The 22,936-nt window shown below is 34.1% G+C and overlaps 2 protein-coding genes across 3 annotated transcripts in view; one reads left to right on the forward strand and one right to left on the reverse strand.

Annotated features, from left to right (window-relative positions):
- Positions 1 to 22,936, reverse strand: part of CUNH6orf141 (chromosome unknown C6orf141 homolog) — a 54,552-nt gene that overhangs the window by 22,734 nt on the left and 8,882 nt on the right. The gene's annotated exons all lie outside the window — the stretch shown is intronic.
- LOC102892572 (cytochrome P450 2K6-like) lies at positions 5,158 to 21,974 on the forward strand. Its single transcript, XM_006926825.2, has 9 exons — positions 5,158 to 5,343; positions 8,585 to 8,747; positions 11,768 to 11,917; positions 13,464 to 13,624; positions 14,939 to 15,112; positions 15,747 to 15,888; positions 16,267 to 16,451; positions 18,360 to 18,501; positions 21,564 to 21,974. The coding sequence occupies exons 1-9, from the start codon at positions 5,158 to 5,160 to the stop codon at positions 21,749 to 21,751; spliced, it is 1,491 nt and encodes a 496-aa protein (XP_006926887.1). The 3' UTR covers positions 21,752 to 21,974.

A 22,936-nucleotide genomic window follows, 5' to 3' on the forward strand; every position in this document is an offset into this window, starting at 1 on the left:
AGTCTCTGCTTATTAAACCCAGATTTGTCTTTTATTTGACAGATTCTAGATTTGGGGTTATATTTGTATATGTAAAATTAGATTAAAATTTACACTAAGGAAGAACATGGCAAGAAAAATAAGATGAAGTTTGTTAAATTAATTAAACAAGGAGGCCATTAGAACAAGGTGGTTCCCATGCCATGGAGGCCTATGGAAGTGAACCAAAATCTAAGCCTGTAAATACCTCAAGGTTGCAAAATCACAATGCTAAGGACAATGAATAACAGATAGACAAAGAGGCTTTTTCTGTAATCAGAATTGCATAATATTATTATGGCATAGTTTTAAATGCTGAGAAGGATGTTTAAACAAGTATGAGAGGAATGACATGTTGTGATTAAAGTATGGATTCTGGAGCGAGGCTACCTAGGTTTAGATCTCAACTCTTTCTCTTTCTTGTTATATAAGCTTAGACAGTTTATTTTTATCTCAATTTTATCATCAAAGATGGTGATAGAAATATTCTCATAGGCTTATTGTTTATTCTACATATACACTTAAGTACTTATAATAGGGCAGGTGCATAATAAACTCGCAGTAATAATAACAATAAACAATTATACTTCATCCTATTAAAATTATGTTCTTTAAAAGATGACCCTCCATGCTCCAGCAACTTGCAAGCACGGTAGCAAATGCAATATTTCTCCAGAATTAATACTCCATCCCAACCTGCTACATCACACCCACACACACATGCACAGTCCTAATTTATTCTGAAATAAGAAAAATACTAAGTTGTTTTCACCTCGGCTTCCTTAACTCTGCAACAGATTTTTAAAATTTCTAACTTTTTCTAAATTATGAAAATAATATACATATATGACAGATATATAGCAAAAAAATCTAATAGTACCAAATGTCTTTCTAAATAATAAGTGATAGCTTCCCTTTTCTTAACCGCCTCCCAGATACCCCACTCTTCTTAATAGATGTTGCTACTATTAACAAGTTAATTAGACTCTTTAAAAAGTTTATACATAAACAGATACATTTACTTTCCTTTGTGCAATTGAAATATTTATATTCTTTGCCTATTATTTATATTTTTACTTAATAATGTATTTTAGAGATCTTCTAACTTCCACTTCTGCCTAAGATGTATTAACAGGGACCAAAATTCCCCCCCGACCCCCCCCCCACCTGAACCAATCAAACAATAACAAAAATGGGAAAAAAATATATATATGACAAGACATTCGACATCAGGCAACAAATCACAGTTATATCTGAAAGATGCAAAACAAATGAGATCGGCTCTACTGTAGCTCCAACTTAATACCTTAAGAGAGTTCCCAGGTGTGGTGCAGGAAGGGGAAACACAGGTGAAGGCCAGAAGACTCCTGAGTTGAGAATGTATTGCTGAAAGTCCAAAGAGGCAATATAACTCGAGTGAGCAAAACAGAGTGCCAGAGGGAGCTACATAGAAAGAGAATCCTTGTGATCTACATAGGATCCCTGGAATATTAAGCAGAGTACGAATTAGTGTATGTGTAGGAAAAAACTACCTGGGGCCAGGGAAAGAACTACTCAAAAGAATTAAAGGAAGTCATGTAATTTGAGTCCCCTAAGTAAGGAAGTCACAAAATATATATATTTAAGAAAAAAATGGCCAAAAGTTTTACAAAATTGATAAAAATTATAAAACCACAGTGCCAAGAAATTCAATTAACCCTAAGGACAAGATACATGCAGAAAACTATACCAAGGCAAATGATAATCAAATTGCTCAGAACAGGTGAGAAAGAAAAACTTGAAAGCGGTAATATGCCTTACATACAAAGGAACAAAGGATGACAACAGATTTCTCATCAGAAACAATGCAGTCAAGAAGACAACAAAGCAACATCTTTAAAGTACTGAAATTAAAAATTGCCCATCTAGAATTTTATACCCAGTGAAAATCTTACAAACCTAGAAGAAAAATAAGGACATTTGCAGACATAAAGCATGAAAGAATTTGTCACCAGAAGACCTCACCATGAGAAATGTTAAAAGAGTCTTTCAGGCAGGAAAAAAAAAATTATGCCAGATGGAAATATAATACACAAAGGAATGAAGAGCACTGGGAATGGTAACTACTTGGGTAAGTATATAATTTTTTAAAATTTGTTAATATTTAAATTCTTTAAAAGATAATTGACTTAAAACAAAAATAAAAGTGCTCTAGGGTTTATAATATATATAAAGTAAGATATATGAGAAAAATAGCATAAAGGCCCAGAAGAAAGAAATGGAAGTATACTATTATATGTTTTTATACTCTAAATAAGTGATATATCATTAGAAGATAAACTGTGATAACTTAAAGGTGTATACTAAAACTCTAAAGCAACTGTTAAAATAACAAAAAAAAGTTATAGCTAATAAGCCAGCAAAGAAGATAAAATCAATTTCTAAAAATACAAAAACAAACAAAAATGATACTAAATCCAAAACAAGACAGAAAAACAAGAAAAAGAGAGCAAAGAATAGATGAGATGAATGGGAAAAAAAAAAATAACCATATAACATCAAATATAAATGGTCTAAGCACTCAAATTAAAAAAAAAAAAAACAGATTGTCAGATTAAATAAATAATACAAGACCCAATTACATGCTGCCTTTGAAGAATGTTCTTTAAATACAAAGAAAAAAAATAGGCTTAAAGTGAAAGGATGAGGAAAAGATATACCATACTAACAGCAGTCATAAAAAAAAGCTGGGAAAGTTATATTAATATTGGACAAAATAAATTTACTATTAAGACTATAAGCAGAAATAAACAAGTAATCACATAATAATAAAATGGTTAATTAAGAGAACATAGCAATTTTAAATATTTATCACCCTAATAACAAATCTTCAAACTACATGAAGCAAAAATGGATAGAACTACAAAGAGATATAGGTAAATCCACAATTAGGGTCAGAAATTTCATTACCCCTCTCTCGATAATTAACAGAAGTATACAAAAACAAACACAAAAAACCAGCTTTCTTAACTCAGATCCCTCAAAATAAAGGTAAGTATATTCAGCATTTTTCTTTACCGGCTCAGAAGCAGAGCAATCAAAAAACATTTCTGACTGTATTTTTTGATTGTTAGTTAGCTATCATCAAATTTCCAGGTGCTATATTCATCAGAGCCAGATGTGTGTGTATGTAAATTCCCAATATTGGGAAGTGGCAATATGTCATAGATATTAAGAGCTTTGAAATCAGGGAAACTTGAGTTCTCTCACTTATCAACTATGTGATCTTGGCAGACTTTAAAGCCTCAGTTTCTACATTTGTAATATTGGAATAATAACAGCATCACTAGGATCTATTATTTCATATTGTAGTGCCTATTATATGTAGTGCATTTGGAAAGAATCAAGTCATTTTAACTTCTGATAACATCCCCATTTGGTTTGATTGAACTCTCTTCGTCTCTCCCTCCAAACCTTGTTTTAGAAAATGACCCTATTTAATGGTAACACTGTTAAGTAAGGATGTCGTTGAACAGATGGCTCTGAAACTAACATTCATTTTTCAGGCAAAAAAATACTGCCCTTTGTTTTGTGCCTGCAGCTGCCTCTTTTAGACTATTCAAATGTTCAACACTCGACTCAAGAATGTTTTCATTAGAGCCTGCCAAACAGGGTTATCTAGAATCTGGCAGTCCAAAGCCATGCCAAGCAGAGGAGTCAAATAGCTGTGTACAAAATATTTATTATCGTGGCATTAAGCCATACAGCTTAAGCAGCATTGTAACAGGAGCAGACTTAAGTCCTAATTGCAGCTCTATTAGAAAAAGCTATATGATCCTTACTAAATATGAACTCTCTGGGTCTTAATTTCCTTACCTATCAAATGACAGAATTTCGTACATATAGTCACTTGGTTCTCCCAAATTCTGTTACTAGGAATGACTCTCGAGAAAACAAAATATTCAAAAGACTTCAATCATTCATTTATTCCTTCATTTATTCACTAATTTAAATTGATTAAGTGCCAGGCACTGTTCTAGATATTAAAGATTTCACAGTAGGTTTAAAAAAAAAAAAAAGTGCTTGCTTTCAAGAATTTTAAATTCCTTGGAGGAAACAAATGATAAACTAAAAAACACATAATACGATGGCAACTAGTAAAACCTTGAGGAAATATTGTTATTTGCTATTCTATTATCAAGAAGGTGATATATTAAGGATAGTTTAATCTATTAATCTATTTCTTTATGTATAGTCATTCAAACACAAAATGGAAAGATAAGTTTCTTTCTTGAGCAAGTCAACTAGAATGAGCTATCTCTCAAATGCACGATAAAAAGTCAATAGCACAAAAAGGTAAAAAAAATGGTGACAGAAAATATTTTTTAAATTAACTCTTATGGAAGGGAATACAAATATAAACAAATGAAATTGCTTGTTAGTGAATGAAAGAGTGAGAAAAATTAGGAATGCCAGGTGTTAAATTTTAAGTAGATATCACTAGCTGTATGTATATCTGTTAATTCTTAATCCATCACAATAATTCAACAATTTATGTACTATTATTTTCCTCAGTTTGAAATAAAGAAACTAAGACTCAAAGAGTTTGAATATCTTGCTGGGATCCGCACATAGCATTCATTAGGTTAAAAAATCAGTGCTCTCCATGGCGCTGAGATTCTTATAAGACTTTTTTTGGAGAGTGAAAGGGTATGAGCTCACCATTATATAAGAACCTTGAAATTCCTGGTATAACACTGTCATTCAACAAATTATGGTGCATCTTAGCAAATAGTACAATTAATTGTATTATAAAAGTATAGATTTCACACTGAGGATTAAACATGTTGTATTTCTCTGAAATTTTAAGACTAATCCCTGTTTTACATGAAAAGAAAATCCCTCCAGACTCTATTGGATAGAACATGTTCGAACTGAGAAGTGAAAAAGGAGCAAGGGCAAAGGAGTTCAAATAAGGCACACACACACAGTGTAGGGCTTGATTAATTTTAATTATAAAATAGATGGTTGCCTATAGGTTAGAACAAGTATCAGGAGCAACCGATTCACATTTTTGATTTGCACTGGAAGCTGCTGATTCTGTTTGGTTGTAATCACAAAGATTTCTATTGTTTTAATAATTACTTCCACTTAAAGATAATGAGTGGCTTTGATTCTTCCATCATACTTCCAGTTCTGAGCCTGATTCTTATTTTTCTTTTAAATATTAAAATCTTCATGACTAAAGCTTCTAAGCAACATTTTCCTCCAGGACCCAGACCTTTGCCAATTATTGGAAATCTGCACATCCTGAATCTGAAGAGGCCATATCAAACCATGCTGGAGGTAAAAAAAATAAATCAGTGTTCATTTCATACATATTTATAATTTCCTAAATCATTTCTACCCTTGTGGGTTTATTAGCATGAATATATTTACAACTGGTTCATAGATGTATAATGAGGTTATTAGATAGGATTTAAAATTAATAGAGCTGCTTTAAATTTAACCTTTAGTTTCTTTTAAATTTGCATATATAAAAATGCTAGTAAAAATATTTCCATTATAAGGTGGTATTTTTATCTTGAAATATTTATGACTAGTATTCTTTATCTCAACCATTTTGATCTATGTATTTCATATATACTCTATTACGAAGGAACTGAATTTTGATAATAATTTTATTCTAGAGACTTTTAGTTAACTACTCAAAACAGTGTGTACAGAGGCACAAGCAAGAGCATGGCCCCAGAAATCAACACCCCAAATTCAGTTCTGGACCTGCCATTAATTAACTGTGTAAATGACATAAGAATTTAATCTCTGTTTCCTAATCTGTAAAATTACAGGATTAGTCCAAGTAGTAAACAGTAGGGGAAGAAGAAACTTTCCTCTACCCTCAGGTTCTTTTGGCTGTTCTAATAATTAAATAGACATAAAATAGACAAGCGAGATAAAATGACCAAATTTAATTATATACACGTATGTGTGGAAATTTCACATACATGACAGTCAGAGAACCTACAAACATGAGAGATTCAAAGATAGAAAGGAAAAATTTAGGTATATGTGATATTCTGAGTTGAGGATCGCCTTGAGGCTTCAGAAGAGAGGAAGGTCATTGAGAATGATAAGAGAAGATATTCAGTAATTAGAAGTTTGTCTTGACCTATAGATAGGTCAAAAGAAGGTTATCTCTCTCATAATCTCCTGTTAAGGACAAGGCCCTTAATTTAAATTCTTCTAGGTAGTTACGAAGGGCAGAAGTTTCTATTGAGCCTCCACAGAGTCCTGGTTGCCTTCAGCTCGAAATAGTATGCATACTACAGAGGCACATCTTGAGGTGGCTCGTTATGAACCTTTACAAGACTAATTTTCTCTAATTTCTCCTTCAAAGATTTTATAGTTCTTGATCATGGGGTAAAATAATTTTTTTTTAAAAAACGGGAAAGAAGAAAAGAAGGAAAGAAGGAAAAGAGCTCACATAGTTGGCATTTGGGTATAAATTTCCATTTTTAAGTTACAAAAGGCAGATAGTAGAAATTAAGTTCTGTTATATTCTATAACTTTTGTTTGAAAATCTTAAAGGGAGATATACTGAACTGAAGATCATTACTTACTCTCAGTGGGCAACATAATAACATTTTACAATTATATTGTACTTTTTATTTTATAAAGGGCTACAAGAATTTCACTTACTCCTCACAATTACCCTAGTAGAAAAACAAGGATGATATTTTTATCTCAATTTTACAGATAAATGTGACTCAAAGTGATTGACTTATTTGTAACTAAAAAACCAGGACTTGAGTTTTCTGGTCTTCTGATATTACTCTATGGCTCCTTCTCCTACACACAGAGGTCACATGACAGGTTAATTCCTCAGAAGAACAAGACTTCTCAGTAAAGTCCTTTATCTAATTCCATATTCCCCAACAGCATTTGTTTGTTTCCTCGCCATCCCTATCTTTTGCTTACATATCAACCAGCTTAATTACTTTACTATTTAGTCTTCAAATTTTTTTCTCATTTCTACCTCTGTACTATTGTTGTACTAATTTCATTTAAGAAATGTCTTTTCCCCACTTCTCCATAGCCTCTAACATATATATATTTTTTTAATTTACCTCTCTGATTTTTGCTCTTTGCCTGAAACATGCAATATTATAGAGTAGTTCTCATCTAAGAAACTGTCTTTGTTGCCTTAAATTCCTATTTTAATTTTCACTTCCATGAAATAGTAATCGTAATTATATTATCTTCCTAAATTAGGGAGCCCCTTTGAGATTCCTGTTGTAATCCTAATGTTATTTTCTAAAAATGTTTTAATTAAATTTATTGGGCAACATTGGTTAATAAAATTATATGTTTCAAGTATACAATTCAATAATAATATCATCTATATGTTACATTATATGTTCACCATCCAAAGTCAAATTTCCTTCTGTCACTATGTATTTGACCCCCTTCACCCTTATCTGCTTTCTCTTCTCCCCACTTTCCCTCTGGTAACCACTAAACTGTTGTCTGTCTCTACGAGTTTGTTTTGTTCATTTGTTACTTTCAGTTTTATATCCTACATATGAGTGAAATCATATGGTTCTCAGCACTTTGTCTGACTTATTTTGTTTAGCATGATTATCTCGAGATCCATCCATGTTGTCACAAATGGCAGTATTTCACCTTTTCTTATGGCTTATATTCCATTATATATATTTACCATATCTTCTTTATCCAATCATCTATCACAGGGCACTTTGGTTGTTTCCATGTCTTGGCCACTGTGAATAATGCTGCAGTGAACATCAAGGTGCATATATCTCTAGAAATAAACATGTTCAAATTTTAAGAAAATAGATACCCAGAAGAGGGATTTCTGGGTTATATAAATAAAGTTTTTTAAAGGATCATTAGAAGTCATCTCACTCTCTACTTGAATTCTGTAGCCAGTGAACTTGAATGTGTACCCCTTGCGGATGTTTGCCACTGACTGCCTATACAACAGAGATAATATCTACTTCACTTTTTTGTAATGTTCTTTGGAGGACATAATGATGCTAGGGATATAGTTGGGGGCAGTAAATGTGGGCTCTTGTTATTTTTTTAATTAGCAAAAAAAAGAATGAAATGTTTTTTGCAGTAAGAAGTGTCACACAATAATGATGAGCTAACTTGGGTCTGCTATGGTCCTAGCACCCCACAAAAGAAAGGGCATGAGTAAGGTGATCAGATGATCAGCGTGGTAGTCAGGAAGTTTTTTGTCTCCCTAGAGTCCTGGGAGGGCGTTAAGATTTTCGAACAAAAAAAAAGGAGAAACTATGGGTCAGTTCCATGATGTTCAAGCACTGTTACTGTGAAATCTCAAACAAAATGGAGCATGAAGGTAATCAACTGATAATCATAATTATGACTTAAACAGGTGTAGCAACCACAGGAGTATCCTTAGTGAACTAGTCCAGTGTTCTCATTTTATAGGATCATAAAACTGGCTAGTTTGTTCAAATTAAATTCCCAAAGATCAAGATCTCGTTCACTCTTTATCAAAGCACAGTGTTTTAGTTGCTTCTCTTTTTCTTATGTACCTAAGCTCTCCCAGAAATATGGCTCCATTTACACCATCCAAATGGGGCCAAAGAAGGTGGTGGTGCTCTCTGGATACGAAACAGTGAAAGATGCCCTGGTTAATTATGGTGATCAATTTGGAGAACGACCTCAGGTGCCTATATTTGAAAGATTTTTTGAAGGAAAAGGTAATAAACTCTAAATTTATATGCTGTGGTTAAAATTATTAAATCAATTGCACTATATTTGCTTGCATTTTTCCTTTCACAATAAAGTTTTTTCTTCATCGATGTATAGTACACAAATAGGATTTACTTAGGGGAAAATTTATGATTTCTGGCTTTATTTCTATTGTGCACATTAATCATTTCTATTAAACAGACAATTATTAGCCAGCAACTAAGTGAAAAGAAAAATGCCAGAGAAATTCAAATGAAAAAGAAAAGAAGTCGCCAGTTTAAAGAGGTCAATCTCATGGCTGGCATAGATTCATTAAACAATACACTCAGTGATATAAACATACCGAACTATACTTTCACCTGGATAAAGTTGTATCTTGCTCATATGCACCCTTGCTAAATGCCTTAGTGAAATTCAGATACTCTATTTTTATGGCATTCTACTAATCTAATAACTCTTTAAATTATTAGAGTAACTTTAACACTAACTGTTTAGCTCTTTTACACTAATTTAATAATTTGTTAAAATGGGAATGATTTCGCTTTGATATTAATTAGTTTTAATAAACTAATATTGGCTCTTAGTAAATATCACTAAGCCATTTTAATGCTTCAAAACCTTTTAAAATCATTTTTCGTACTATTGCCCTCACAAAATTGTTCCGTGAAATCATGAGACATTGTAGATGTTCCATGAAGAAAAGCAGTATGAGTGAAGTGATTTTGAGAAATGCTACTTAGACTCATGGGTCCATTAGCAGATCAAAGCCTCAGAAAAACACTAAGCGCCTGTTTAATTTTATTTAACCCACATTTTATTTACTAGTTCAGACCTTAGAACATTTATTTTTCTTGAAATTTCCATTTACATCTCATGATAACAGCAGTGAGGAACAACAGGTCATTCAAGATCCCTGACCTGGAGTTTCTAGGATTTATCTTCTTTTATTTCTTCTGGATATTTGGGACATTTTCTTGGCTCTTACCTCCTGGTACTTCTGCTCTTTTCCACAATATCTCAAATACGCTGACTGATTTTATGATTATACAGAAAATTGTTTTAGTTTTTATCAATATCAAATCTAATATTTTTTTCCTCAAGCAAATCATTCATTTTAAGAAGCAATTGGTCTTTTTTTTTTTTTTTTAAGTGACTTTACTGGCCATAGAAAATATTGCTTAAAGATGAAAATGACTACAGTTCTGAATCACCCAAGTCTAGTAATACAAAACCATTCAAATGGGTATAAGCATTCTTTACACCAATCTTGAATTAACAAAATAAATTTTTAATATTTTTGTTACTGTTAGACCATTTTGGAGTATTTACTACTTCATTTTAATAAATTATTTTGCTGTACCACTTAAATACATGCAGAATTTTAGGCCCAGTATTTTTTAAAAGTTCAGTTTCTCATGGTGCTAATTTCATGTTCTTCACAATTACATGACTGTTGCATTATCACTATTCTCTGAAAGGTAGAGGGACTTCTGTGGACCCTTTATATTCTAATATGTAAATTTTTGAATGTAAAGGTGAGATAGTTTGAAGAGTCATGTATTCGTTATAAAAGAATTTTATGTAGTACAAGATCCATGGACAGAATAGTATTAAATTAATATAAGAATTGGATATGATCAGTATCCTTTCAAAGCAAGGTTTAACCTGACATGAAGTGGCAAAATGGCTCTGAGATATTTATTCCTTTCTTTGGGATTCTGTGTTGAGACTAGCAAGGCTGGTACTACCCAACTTCTAACATGTAGTTGCCTTAGTCTATTCTAATTTAGTATTTCTGGTCAAACTCAGAAATTTCTTCCCTGTCTCTTGCACCTCTATAGGAAAAGAAGGAAAATGCAGGTGTGGAAAAGGGTTGGGGTTAGGAACTGAAACATAAGAAAAAATGCCACAAATATCACCACAAATTCCACCATGGAAAGATGTAGGAAACTTCTCTTTATTTTTCTAAAAGTTAGCACATGCTCCAACTCTTCTGAGAAACTTCTCTCATCTGATTATTATTATTTCCTTTAGCCATGCATAAATTCACATATCTGTTCATTCAGTAACAATTTATTGAGCACTACTATATGCTACAATACTATATGTCCCTAGAAATTAGTATATATAGCCTTAATGTGAAAGCTTGATCACACCCCTTGGTAATTATTTACTTCTAACTTTTTACTTGGGTAGACTTGTGTCTACACATCTACAATTTTCCCTAAGAAACTTTGCTTTCTATTGTTCAGCAATTACTTAACAACACCTTACACTTAGCATGATGTAAGTGTATAGTAGACAAGAATTGCATACAGTAGTGAATTTGTTAGAGAAATATAATTAAAAACACAGCCTTCTCCCAACCCAGAAATCTTCCTCTCCACAAAGATAATAGAGGAAGAAAACAATTTTATTATGGAATAGGCATTAAATGAGATTGTGATGTGCATCCTCTAAGAGACTACAAAGATGGGAATACATTTCTCCCTTTTATATAATCAAGCAAATACAACCCATTACAAAAAATGTTCTCAAGAAAAATAACAGGTCTTCAAGTAAGAGGACTTGACAGTACCACTTGTCACACAGTTTGTACTAGATTCACCTGGTAATTGGGGTGACCCTCTGTGATAATTGGCTTTATACAATGAAAAATAAACTTCTCATCTTTATGACAGGAGGTAGTTTTGCACCTTGGAATGAGGCATCCACTGAAGTTAAGCTCCCTCCCAGACACAGAAGATGAGAAATAGGTGCAGGCACTCTCTCCCTTAACATTTACATTCCAAAGAGATGGCTCCCAGGTCCTTAAGAAAGACATTTGTAGGTCATAAAGCTGTTGAAAGATCAAAGAGATGAGAGCGTATTTCTTACAAAGTTTTCTAAAGTAAATGCTCTAAGAGAAAGAGATGTCTTTTCCCTTGCTTTCAACAGAGAGAATTAAACCTTTTCTTAATGTTTATTTGTGCTTCCAAATTTAATTTTAAAAGCTTCAAAGAAATAATTCAAAAAATTTTCCCATAAGGAATTGTCTTTTCTCATGGCGAAATTTGGAAAACTATGAGAAGATTTAGTTTGACCACCTTACGGAACTTTGGGATGGGCAAGCGAAAGATAGAAGACACGATTATAGAGGAATGCCAGCATCTCATACAGAACTTTGAGTCTTACAGAGGTACGTAGCATAGAACGAATAAAACATCTTGTTTTTCATGACAAAGAAGTCAACAAACGTTATACTTTGAATTATTTCTTTTGACATAATTTCGGATTTGTAGAAAAATTCCAAGACAATGTTAATAATTCCCAATCTCTTTCTATTTCTCTCCAAGATTCCCCAAATGTCAACATTTTAAAAACATTTGCTTTCTCTTTCTTTCTCTCTCTTTCAGAACTGTTCGAGAGTACTTTGCAGACATGCTGCCCCTTTAAATATTTCAATGTGTTTCTTTAAAAGAATCAAAAACATTCTCTTATGTAAAAAAAGTATTCTTGATTTAAAAAATCAGGAAATTAACATACATGATAATACTATCTAATCTGCAGGATTTATTCAGATCTTGCCATTGTCCTATTAATGTCTTAAAGAGAAAAAAAGAATTTTAGATCACACATTGCATTCAGTTGTCTTGTCTCTTTTGCCTCCTTTAACCTGGAACAATTCCTCAGTAATAAGTATGTTTCTGATCCTTTTACATAACATATAGTTAATTCCATATTATTTTTATCGATATGTGGGATGAATAATCCAAAAATTCATTTTATATAAAGAGTTTTCTCATCTCCTCAATAAACTGAGCTCATTCCTTATTAAAAATGAGTTCATTTGAATATTATATTCACTGGTGCAGAATTAATATAAAGAGAAATGTTCAAAGGTAGACAACCCCGAGATGAGTGCAGAGGAGAAACAGAAGTCTCAGTGACCCACACGCTCAGTCAGCAGTACCTGTACACTTAGAAAGAGAGAGGCTCTTGGAAGTATACCTATAGAAAAATTACCATTCTTTTTCCACTGCTAAGTTCCTAACAAACGTTAATTTCTCAAGGCTTTGTGTACACAGCATCCCACATGCCTTTCCATTTGTACTTGAAGAAAACCTTCTCTACGAGAATTTCCTTAGGCTTTCAGTCTCCACATTTAAGGGAAGTGCTGATGTTAAAAGTGAATCTTAGTAATGTTCTTCTCTTATAAATGCCCATCCACTGATATATGTTTAATAATTTATATAATTTTAAACAATGCTGAGGAAAACAGAACCCAGTAGCAGAAGGGACTAATCCAAGGAATTGTTCTAAATGAAGTACTTTAAAGTAGAATCATTTTCATTATCTAGATGTCATATTTTAAACTCTTAAACTTGAAGGCAGCCTAGTAGGTTGAAATGATATTTTCCCAGATATTATACATTAACCCTCCCCCCACTACACACACACAGATACAATGAAATGTCCCTCATCTGTCACATTTTAATTTCTTTAACTGAGACAAATGCCGATTTTCTTTTATTTATACTTTTAGTTTTCCCTGTGGCAATCTTTTAACCAAATTCTGGGTAATGTTCAGGGCCCATTCTAGTCTTACCTCTCCTTGGGAGGCACTGTCATCAGTTATCACTTTCTATGAATCCTTTACTTGACACTCTGTCCTATTCTTTCTGGAAGGGGTTTAATACTGCGTATATGAACATTCTTAATCTGATTAACGAATTCTCTTGTAGGAAAGCCCTTTGAGATCAAAACAATAATGAATACTTCTGTTGCTAACATCATTGTGTCAGTGTTGCTTGGAAAACGGTTCAATTACCAAAGCACCCAATTCCTGAGACTCTTAACCTTGATTGGTGAGAATGTGAAAATTGTTGGAAGTCCTACAATTACGGTAACTGTATCTTTCTTATCCACTTTAGTTCTTCTGAGGTACACTTGATTGTTCAAGAGACCATGAAAAATTATTTATTAGAGAATTTCCATTTCAAAATGTACATTTTCTGGAATATTGTGAGTACAGAGACATGACAAGCCTGCTTGGTTAATACATCTGATAATTCTATCGCTAATTACTGCATCAAATCTCTTATGATGCAGGGATTATGAATCACATCAATAAATAGTTCATCATATGGCTTTTGAAAATTCTTATCATTTTGACCATCTACCTTTTACCTATGCCACTAATTATGCATGATCGTGGGCTAAGCCATGAGTGACTAAAGAGCGCTCAGTAGAATTCACTTAAGAGAGTGTATTTTAACAAAGGAGGACTATCATGCACAAAAAAAACATAAAGATTAAATAAAACCCTAGTATTTATCCTGAGCTGTGTAAGTTCACAAAAATGCTACAATCCAATTTTTTATATTCTTGAGTAATAAGGTTGCTGTCTTCTAAAATGTAGGAAAAAGGGGCCTTTTAAGTAGTTCCCATTTTCAGCAACATCACTGACAATCAATTATATTAATTTACTTTGGAATAATTTGGTCTTTGTTCCATAAATGAAGGTTTACTCCATAAGTGCAGGTTAAATATAAGCACTAGGGAACACCAGATCAGGCAATTATAAGGTCTAATTCTAGGAATAATCTTTTAAGTCATTTGGGAGTTTATGAATCCTCTTGAGAATCTGACAAAATATGTATAGACCCTTATCTCTCTCAAAAAATGAATATACTGACAAACCTACAAAATTTAGCAAACACTGAAGTCAGGAAATATTAGATTAAGTGATGCTGCTCTCTAAGATCTGTAAACAGTAAACCTGTCATAAATTTTAAAAATAATTGTTCTGATCCTACAGGAAACATTAGTGGTAAATTTAGTGTGCTACACAAAACTAATGTAGTTTGACCTGAAGTATTACCTGAGGTTTTGCAAGAATAACACATGTCTATAGTTCTGACCATAGAGCCAATAATATTTTTATGTCTCATATAACCTCCAAGTAGATTTATTACCACAAATGTATAAAATACTCTAAGTACATAAAACTTATTGTGAGCCATATCAATATTCATTTTGTTACTTAATTCCAATAAGTGAGGAAATTTTACTGCCTAGCTCAGTCTGATGAGGTAAAATTCAAGACTACATGAGATGCTATTTCTATAATGCTTTCAAGACATAATAGTGTCATTTCCATATTGCAAGCCTTACACATGTATATTTAATTTACTTTGTTTGTTTTTTATTCTTTTAGCTTTTCAATATGTTTCCTGGTTTGGGGTTCTTCCTAAAAAGTCATAAGACAGTATTCAGGAATAGAGATGAATTATTTTCTTTTATAAGGATGACTTTCCTAGATCGCCGTCATAAATTTGACAAGGATGATCCAAGGAGTTTCATTGATGCCTTTTTGGTCAGACAGCAGGAGGTAATAATGTTTTCTTCAGGGGTTACCTTAGCCTATTGTTTATTTGGTTTAATTAATAGCACCTCAAGGAAAAATAATCCTTTCAAAGAAGAAAGATAACTGGACTCAAGTAATTAATGTTAGATTTGTACACTACAAAAAATACTACTTATTACATTGTACATTCTCAAATATTTTCCACCACTGTTCATATAACTCACTGAAAATAATATAAAAATCTCAGATATGTTAGCTTTTAGAATTAGTATTCTTTTCAATCTCGAAAAACGTTATTTCAATTGACAAAGATTGTTTATTAAAAATTCTTTAAAGAAATACTACTGGGAATATTCTAATCATACAATTAAAAACTAATTTCCAGTCTTTCTAAATGGCAAACAGCCTTTTCATTGATAAAAGTGTTTGTCATTATTAGTGTCTGGGAGGTGCTTTATTCTAAAATTCTGCACATTTCATAATAAAAAAATTCCATTCTATTGAGGGAAGAATGCAACACTTTGTTTTTTTAATTCACAATAGGTTACTTGTTACAGTTGTCCAGTATAAAATTATTTCATCTCTGAAAAATAAATGCCCATCACTGATACATGTTTAATATTCTATATCGTTTTAATGATTCATTTTACCCTTTCAGGAGAAAGGTACATCTACTGACTATTTCAGTGATGAAAATTTGGTGGCACTTGTTAGTAATCTGTTTACAGCAGGTACAGAGACCACAGCCTCTACACTACGCTGGGGGATTCTGCTCATGATGAGATATCCTGAGGTCCAGAGTAAGTCTCCCAAGATTCAGAACATTGCCTAAAGGAGAGGAATCAGAAACCTCTTAGATTGGACAATGTAGAATTCTATGGCCACACTGTATACCTTTAAATCATATCCTTGAGAATAGTGTACCTTTAGTTTTCTGACATAAGAAAAAGAATTTTGCTCTCTAAGCATTCCGATATAGTCAGAAGGCATAACTATATGCAGTACCCAAAAGGAGCCTTAGAAATAGATGCCTTCGGGGTGGAAGTGGTGCAGGGGAAAAATAAGCCTGAATTCAAAGAGCCCTTGGGTTTAACTTTCACATGTAAACAAAATGGGAAGAACGTTCCAACACCCCTCCCCAGCTCAGACTCTAATCACTCTAATTCCATTTAATCCAGAAAAGGTCTATGATGAGATCACCAAAGTTGTGGGGTCAGCCCAGCCTCGAATTGCACACCGAACTCAAATGCCATACACAGATGCTGTGATTCATGAAGTACAGAGATTTGCTAATATTCTGCCCATAAGCTTACCCCATGCCACAACAACAAATATTATATTTAAAAATTACTATATTCCAAAGGTAAGGGTTTAAGGAAGGGAGGTGATAGGAGAGGGGAAGGATGTCAGATACTTAAAATCATAGAAGCACCGGGATAAACTGTCAAAGATAATCTTGGCCTGCCTTTCTTTCTTCCCTCCATCTGTCCTTCCCTTCCTGCCTTCCCCTTTTTCTCTCTCTCTGTCTCCCTCTCTACCATCCAATGAAAGGTAACTGATGTGTATTTGTAATAGGTAATATTTACTCTGTGCAATTTTATAAGGTATTATTATTTTTTATGTTATAGCTAAGAAAATTGGGGTTCAGAGATTTTAAGTAAGGTTGGTGTGTAAGGCAGACAGGACTGTAGGGACAGTTTGCCACCCTTTAGAGCCCTGTACCTTCAGCACACAGGCCTCTTGTCAGCAGTACTTTTGTTTCACATCCCTCCCCACACAGAAACACGCTTATGTCCTCTGCTTCCCAATATTATAAGATCTGGATGCAGTCTTGTGATTTCCATTAGTAAACTGAGGAAATATGTACATATTTTTGCGAAAACCAAACTGCAGGCAGGAATTGGCATAAGGTCATGTGGTATGCTCACAGCACTAAATCTTTTCTTTGATACTTGTCTGTTCACTGCTTCTGGGCCCATCTCTGTATGAATTCATGGAGCCACAGGCTACATAGATCCCCTGCTCCACACCATCACTTCCTGTCCTGTGGATTACCTGCAAACAAGGGGGTCAACTTCATCTCTGTAGCTTCTCTTCTTAACATACATTAAGCACACGATTAGACTGAATTAATCAGATTAGCAATTGAAATAGAAAAACAAATACAACCAATGCCAGAAAAGAAAAAGAAGAAGCAATAATGCAAGACTTTAGTTCTTGTTATCTACATCCCTGTGAGTTGATAAGGCACTGTATTAGAAAGAGCTTTGCGGTGATACAGCATCTAACTGACCTGCCATGCTATGGGGTGGGTGTCAAGTCCCTCAGTTTCACTGAGCCCAGTCTTTTCTTTCATGAAATGGAAATAATCTAGCATGGTTGTAATAAGGAGAATGTCCAAGTATAACGCCCAGCTCCGTGTGTGTGTGTATTTAAACAAAACATTTAAATAATAAATAAATATCTTTTTAAACAAAACACTTTAAAGCAGTTAATTGCTTTTTGTGACTCAAAAACGATATGGATTCATGTGATAAAACAGCTAACCCCAATGATATTATTCTAAATTGTTCTCAAAGAGAAAGCTGTGACACTCTAAGGTCAAGTAATGAATATTGTCCTTACTTTTCAGACAGGCTTTTGTTTTTATTATTATTTTAGTTTTAGTCTTCAGAATACACTTCCCTGTATCATAATTAAAATTATTTTCTTTGATGGCTCTAAATTGTTTCAGAGTATGTGGCAAGCTGTGGAAGTGAGGAAGCTTATTTCTGAGAATTTGTTTTGATGGGCTTGTTAGATTTAGCTTGTCCACGATCATAGTTCCTGCAGATAAAAGAGCATACTTCACTGAGTCCCCAAACCTGCCAGGAACTACACCAGGTTCTGTCGTCTGTGCCATTTCATGTAAGGCTCATAGTCACCAAAAGAAGACTATTTAACTCCCATCATGCAAATTTAGAAACTGGAATTTATCAACCATTAAATAACAGTTGTTATCATAAAGCAAATACATGACTAAGTAAGAATTTGCTTTCAGTTCTTAGTCCAAGGCTTATGTTTTTTAACAGTTACTGAAAAAAAAAATTGGTTGAGTAAATGAATGTTCCACATTAAATCTCAAGCCCTGCCTGCTGCCTCTTCACTCCCCACCCACTTTCATTTCCTTTTACAAGACACTACTTCTGAAAAATTGCCAATCGAGATCATAAAGAACCACTTTTTTAGGAAGGAATTTAATCTCTGTCGTTAATAAGATTTTTATTTCTAGGGCACTGAGGTCATCACTTTGCTGACCTCTGTACTTCAAGATCCAACGCATTGGGAAAAACCAGACACATTTCATCCTGAGCACTTCCTCAGCTCCACTGGAAAGTTTATCAAGAAAGAAGCTTTCATGCCCTTTTCAGTGGGTAAGATATCTTACTTGAGAATGGTGGCTTGAAAAAGCTGGAGAGATTTGGCTTGTCTTAGGACAGTGCTAAGGTTTTATATTTTCCATGTGGAAGGAAATAAACTTCAGAAACATGGAAGAGTGGAAAGAGCTGGGATTCTGTCCTTCCCCTGGCTTTCAATTGGCTGTAGGGCATTAAGCATTGGAAAGATATTTTCTTAGGTAATCCTTAAAGATTCCTTCTGGCTGAGGTTAGGGTAGAGCTTCAGGAATTTGAGAATGATGGGAGGAAGTCCACTTCACTCTACCTGACTTTGTTTTAATATATGTAAATACAAGTGTTTCTCTTAAGATTTTTTTTCTGAGAAGGGGTGGAGAGTGGGGGGAGAGAGAAAGGAAAGATCTTTCCACTACAGTCAGTTTTAAAAGTCCAAGGAATTAAATGAACTTACTCTATAACTGCCTGGATTCCAAAGAACCTGAAATGAATTCTCCATTGCTAGGAAAGAGTCATAATGAAACTGCACTATAAGCCATATATTATCTTGGCCTTTCTACTTGTACAAATAATGGCTTAGCATTCACTCAAGATACCCAGTGATAGGTACACAACAGCCACCCTAAAGATAGACTTTCTTCACTTACTCATAACTGAGGGATACAGAGAGATACAAAGCATAATCCATTCCCAAATATTTACACACACATACACATAGGATGATATACAAGAAAAAAAAGATACATGTATTAATGACTCCTACTTTAAAATTAAAAAATGTAATATTGCCTCTAAAATTAGAGTTAAAGGAAATGAAAAATAATTTACATGTAATTTACAGTATGAGCTCAATTTATTGCAAAAATTCCTTGCCTTATATTTTTTTGGGGGAAAAAAAAGCCATGAAAAGATAAATAATGATTTCTGGAGGGCACATCAGCTACATTTAATTCCAAAACATTTTACAAGCAAAAAGATGCATCAAATGTGTTATCACATGTAAAGATTTTTCAGATCCCTTTGTCAGATCTTGAACTTACTGCTGTTAATATTTAGGGAGAAGAAATTATGTTCTTCTTAACAATCCCTTTTCTCCATGAACAATTACTTTTATTTTTTATGACCAACATGCGTCTAGGCCATCCATGGTTTTTCAGACACTTAGGCCTAGACGCTTCTCTGGACTATGAGATGAGCAGAAATAGTTCAGATATTTGCAGAGTGGCCCGATCCTCAAAGGATTTTGCCTAGCTTACCTCAGGAATTCTAAACATCTCTAAATATACTGGGGTTTTTGTTTATTTTTGTTTTTTGTTTACTTTAGGAAATCTAAGAATAGTAATACTAATATAAACAAATAGAAATATTCTTAAAATACAATCATCACAAAACTGTCACATAAGAAAAAAAGTTACAAAATCAATTTTGTTCCTCAGCTGTGAGTGCCAAAACTCTCCAAATATTCATTTTTGTCTACTTGTGTTTAAGCCACTTTTTATCCTAATTCATTCTTTATCAGTTATTACTGCACTGAGATTTTATTCTCTAGAGGGCTTATTTCATCTAAATAAGGTCTTTAATTGGCCTCTAAGATCACTCCTAACTAATTTTGCATATAGCCTTTATTTTTAAAACAGATCATTTACTATGTTTTCACCTATTTAATCTTAAGGGTAATCTAAAATGATATAGGCTTTATCTTGTTGGGTAACTAGGCTTCTATGAAACTGAATAAGGCCTAAACATAGTGTAGATAACATACCCTAAGTTGCTTTATTTATTATGCAGTTAGATGACACCGCTCAGTTATGCATTTCTTGCTGAGCAGGTGGAAAGATCTGACCCAGAAAGCTAGATTAGGTGTTCTTTCCATGGGTTCCCTCAACATCCTATCATATAGCTTGTGACACTCTACATAATCACCTATTTTCTTCTCAGACTCACCTACTAGGCTGTAAGCCCCTTGAGAGCAATAGTCTCAGAGCCAAGGTCAATATCGGCATCTCGCATCTCAATACCTTTCACTCTTAAAAATATCCTGTCTTGTTATTAAGCATAGTGAGAAAATGTTCCCATTTGTAGAGTTAATGTGTTCCCTTGAAATCCTATACAAACCAAAATACTACTTCCCCTGTGTTGTAAAATATCTACATTTTAATATTTTTCTGAGCTTTGAAGTCTTCTGTGACTCAGTACATTTGTGAGTTACCTTCCAAATTAAATAAACAAAGAAAAAAAGAAATCTAAGTGTACTATCTACTATTTTACTGGCAGTAAAGCAATGCTGCTGGTGTAGGATTTAGACTCTGGAAACGGAAAAGAGAAGAAATCAGTTGGGTCTTCTGAAGGAATGGAAGCAGAAACTTTTAATAAAACTCCAACTCAACCAAATATACTATCTATGCTCTATAATGAACCCACAAAACTCATTAAATTAAAGCTGAAAATACATGTGCTATTCACAACACACATAGTCATTAAGTGCCTTGTTGTTTTAATAAAAACCTACCTAGAAGATTGCCTTCCTCTGTTGTAACTTACTCCACTTTTCAGATATCTTGACATTTCCCAAATAATTCATGTTTCAAAAATAATACTAACCAAGTCTCTCTTCTTAAAATGCTTCAGCATGACCTAGTTCCTGCTCATCCTTCTGGCCTTAGGTCTAAGACCCCTACCTCATGCCCAGAGTCAAATTTCTTTCAGCCCTCAAATGCATCATGGCCTCTTCCACATGAGCCCTCCCTGACTCACCAAGTCACAGTAGGTATCTTTTCTACATGTTCTCATGATATGCTTGACTTTACTTGTCATAACATTTTCACACTAAAATGTTAATGTTTGTTTAATTGCTTGTCTCTGTCCTGAGCACTCATAAGGTTGAGCTGGCATATGTACTTATTTTGTATTTCTAGTATTTAAACTGGGAGATAAAGCCCATGATGCTCAGAAGTTAAGTGACTGACTCACACATTCTACAATAGGAGAAATCACATGTGGACAGTTTTCCTCTTTGTCCAGATTATTTTTCAAATTTTTGTGCCGATATGTCTTATAACTCTCCTCCATGTCCATCTGTCCAGGTCCCCGGATGTGTGCTGGCGAGGCGCTGGCCAAGATGGAACTTTTCCTTTTCTTCACAAGCCTCATGCAGAAGTTCATTTTCCAGCCACCCCCTGGGGTCTCCCATCTGGACCTGGACCTAACCCCAGATTTTGGCTTCATCTCTCAGCCAGTGCCTCACAAGATATGTGCTCTGCTCCGGGGCTAGTCTCTGCACGTGAGCTGTAGCTGTTCTTGGTATTATCTTGTGGTCCTTAGCACCAATTTCCCTTTTCTGCATTTTGCCAGCCACGATATTCTGCTAAGCGCTTCAGCATTATTTAAGCAGTCAGCCACATCATCGTAGAGGGTTCTCATGTAATGTCAGATCAAGTTCCTGTACTAATCATTGTTGTAGAAACTTCCTTACTGCCATTCTCCAAGAATGAACAGAACATCTGACAAACAGAACCTTCACTTAATGCTGTAGGGTTTTGTCCTTCAAACTGAACTGTCTGTTTCCTCCAAGGCATATGAGACGTCTAACTATCACCAGTTAATTGGTTGGGACAGGGGGGACTCTATAATGCTTTGTCCTAGGATGCCCATAAACATCTTCAAAACTGTAATGAAGAAAATGCAACTCAAGTGAGAATCAAATTAAGCAAAAGACATTCTATGAATAATCAAAACAGGGTGGTTAACAAGATAGTTGTTGTGAGGACAGCCAGCTTGCAGAGGTCAGAAAGTGAATGCTCCTGCTGCTGACATAATTGGAACATAAAGCCCTCACATTCCTGTGTTCAGTGCTCTGAAGTCCCAGTAAAAGCATATGCAAGTGACCCTGTCAGCAGAATAAAGAAATCATTGCAGTCCCCATGAGACAAAACATCTTTAGCCTTTATGAAGTCAAATCTATCCCTGTATCATTAATAGAAATGCTTCTCCCTCGCTCTTACTGATCCCTGTCAAAGCAAAAAATTGCATTGGACAAAGTTAAACCGTCAATGAAAACTTTATTTAAAACTATTGCAATAGGGAAAAGAGGCCAGAACTCAGTCTGAACTCAACTCCACTGAAACAAAGGAGGAACGGATTTTTAAGCGCTGGAGTGAGCGGGAGAAATACTGGAGGATGTTAGTGGGGAGGTTGATCAATGAGATGTGTCCAGCACATAGAAGTTACTCCTTAATTTTCAAATGTTTTTCTCTGTGATTAGACTATTTGAGTTTGCTAATTAGTGTCCACTGAAGTTAGACTCCTATCTAACTTCCACAGAAACTGGGAGATATGGGTGCTGCCCTCCTTACGATTCCATTTCAATGGGATGGCTCCCGGGTCCTTGAGAAAGACATTCCTAGTTTGTAAAAGTGGCAAGATAATTTCTAAAAGATTTACATCTCAAAGGGGCAGA

This window comes from Pteropus alecto, unplaced genomic scaffold, assembly GCF_000325575.1.
Source record: "Pteropus alecto unplaced genomic scaffold, ASM32557v1 scaffold7, whole genome shotgun sequence".
NCBI classification, from domain to species: Eukaryota; Metazoa; Chordata; class Mammalia; order Chiroptera; family Pteropodidae; genus Pteropus; species Pteropus alecto.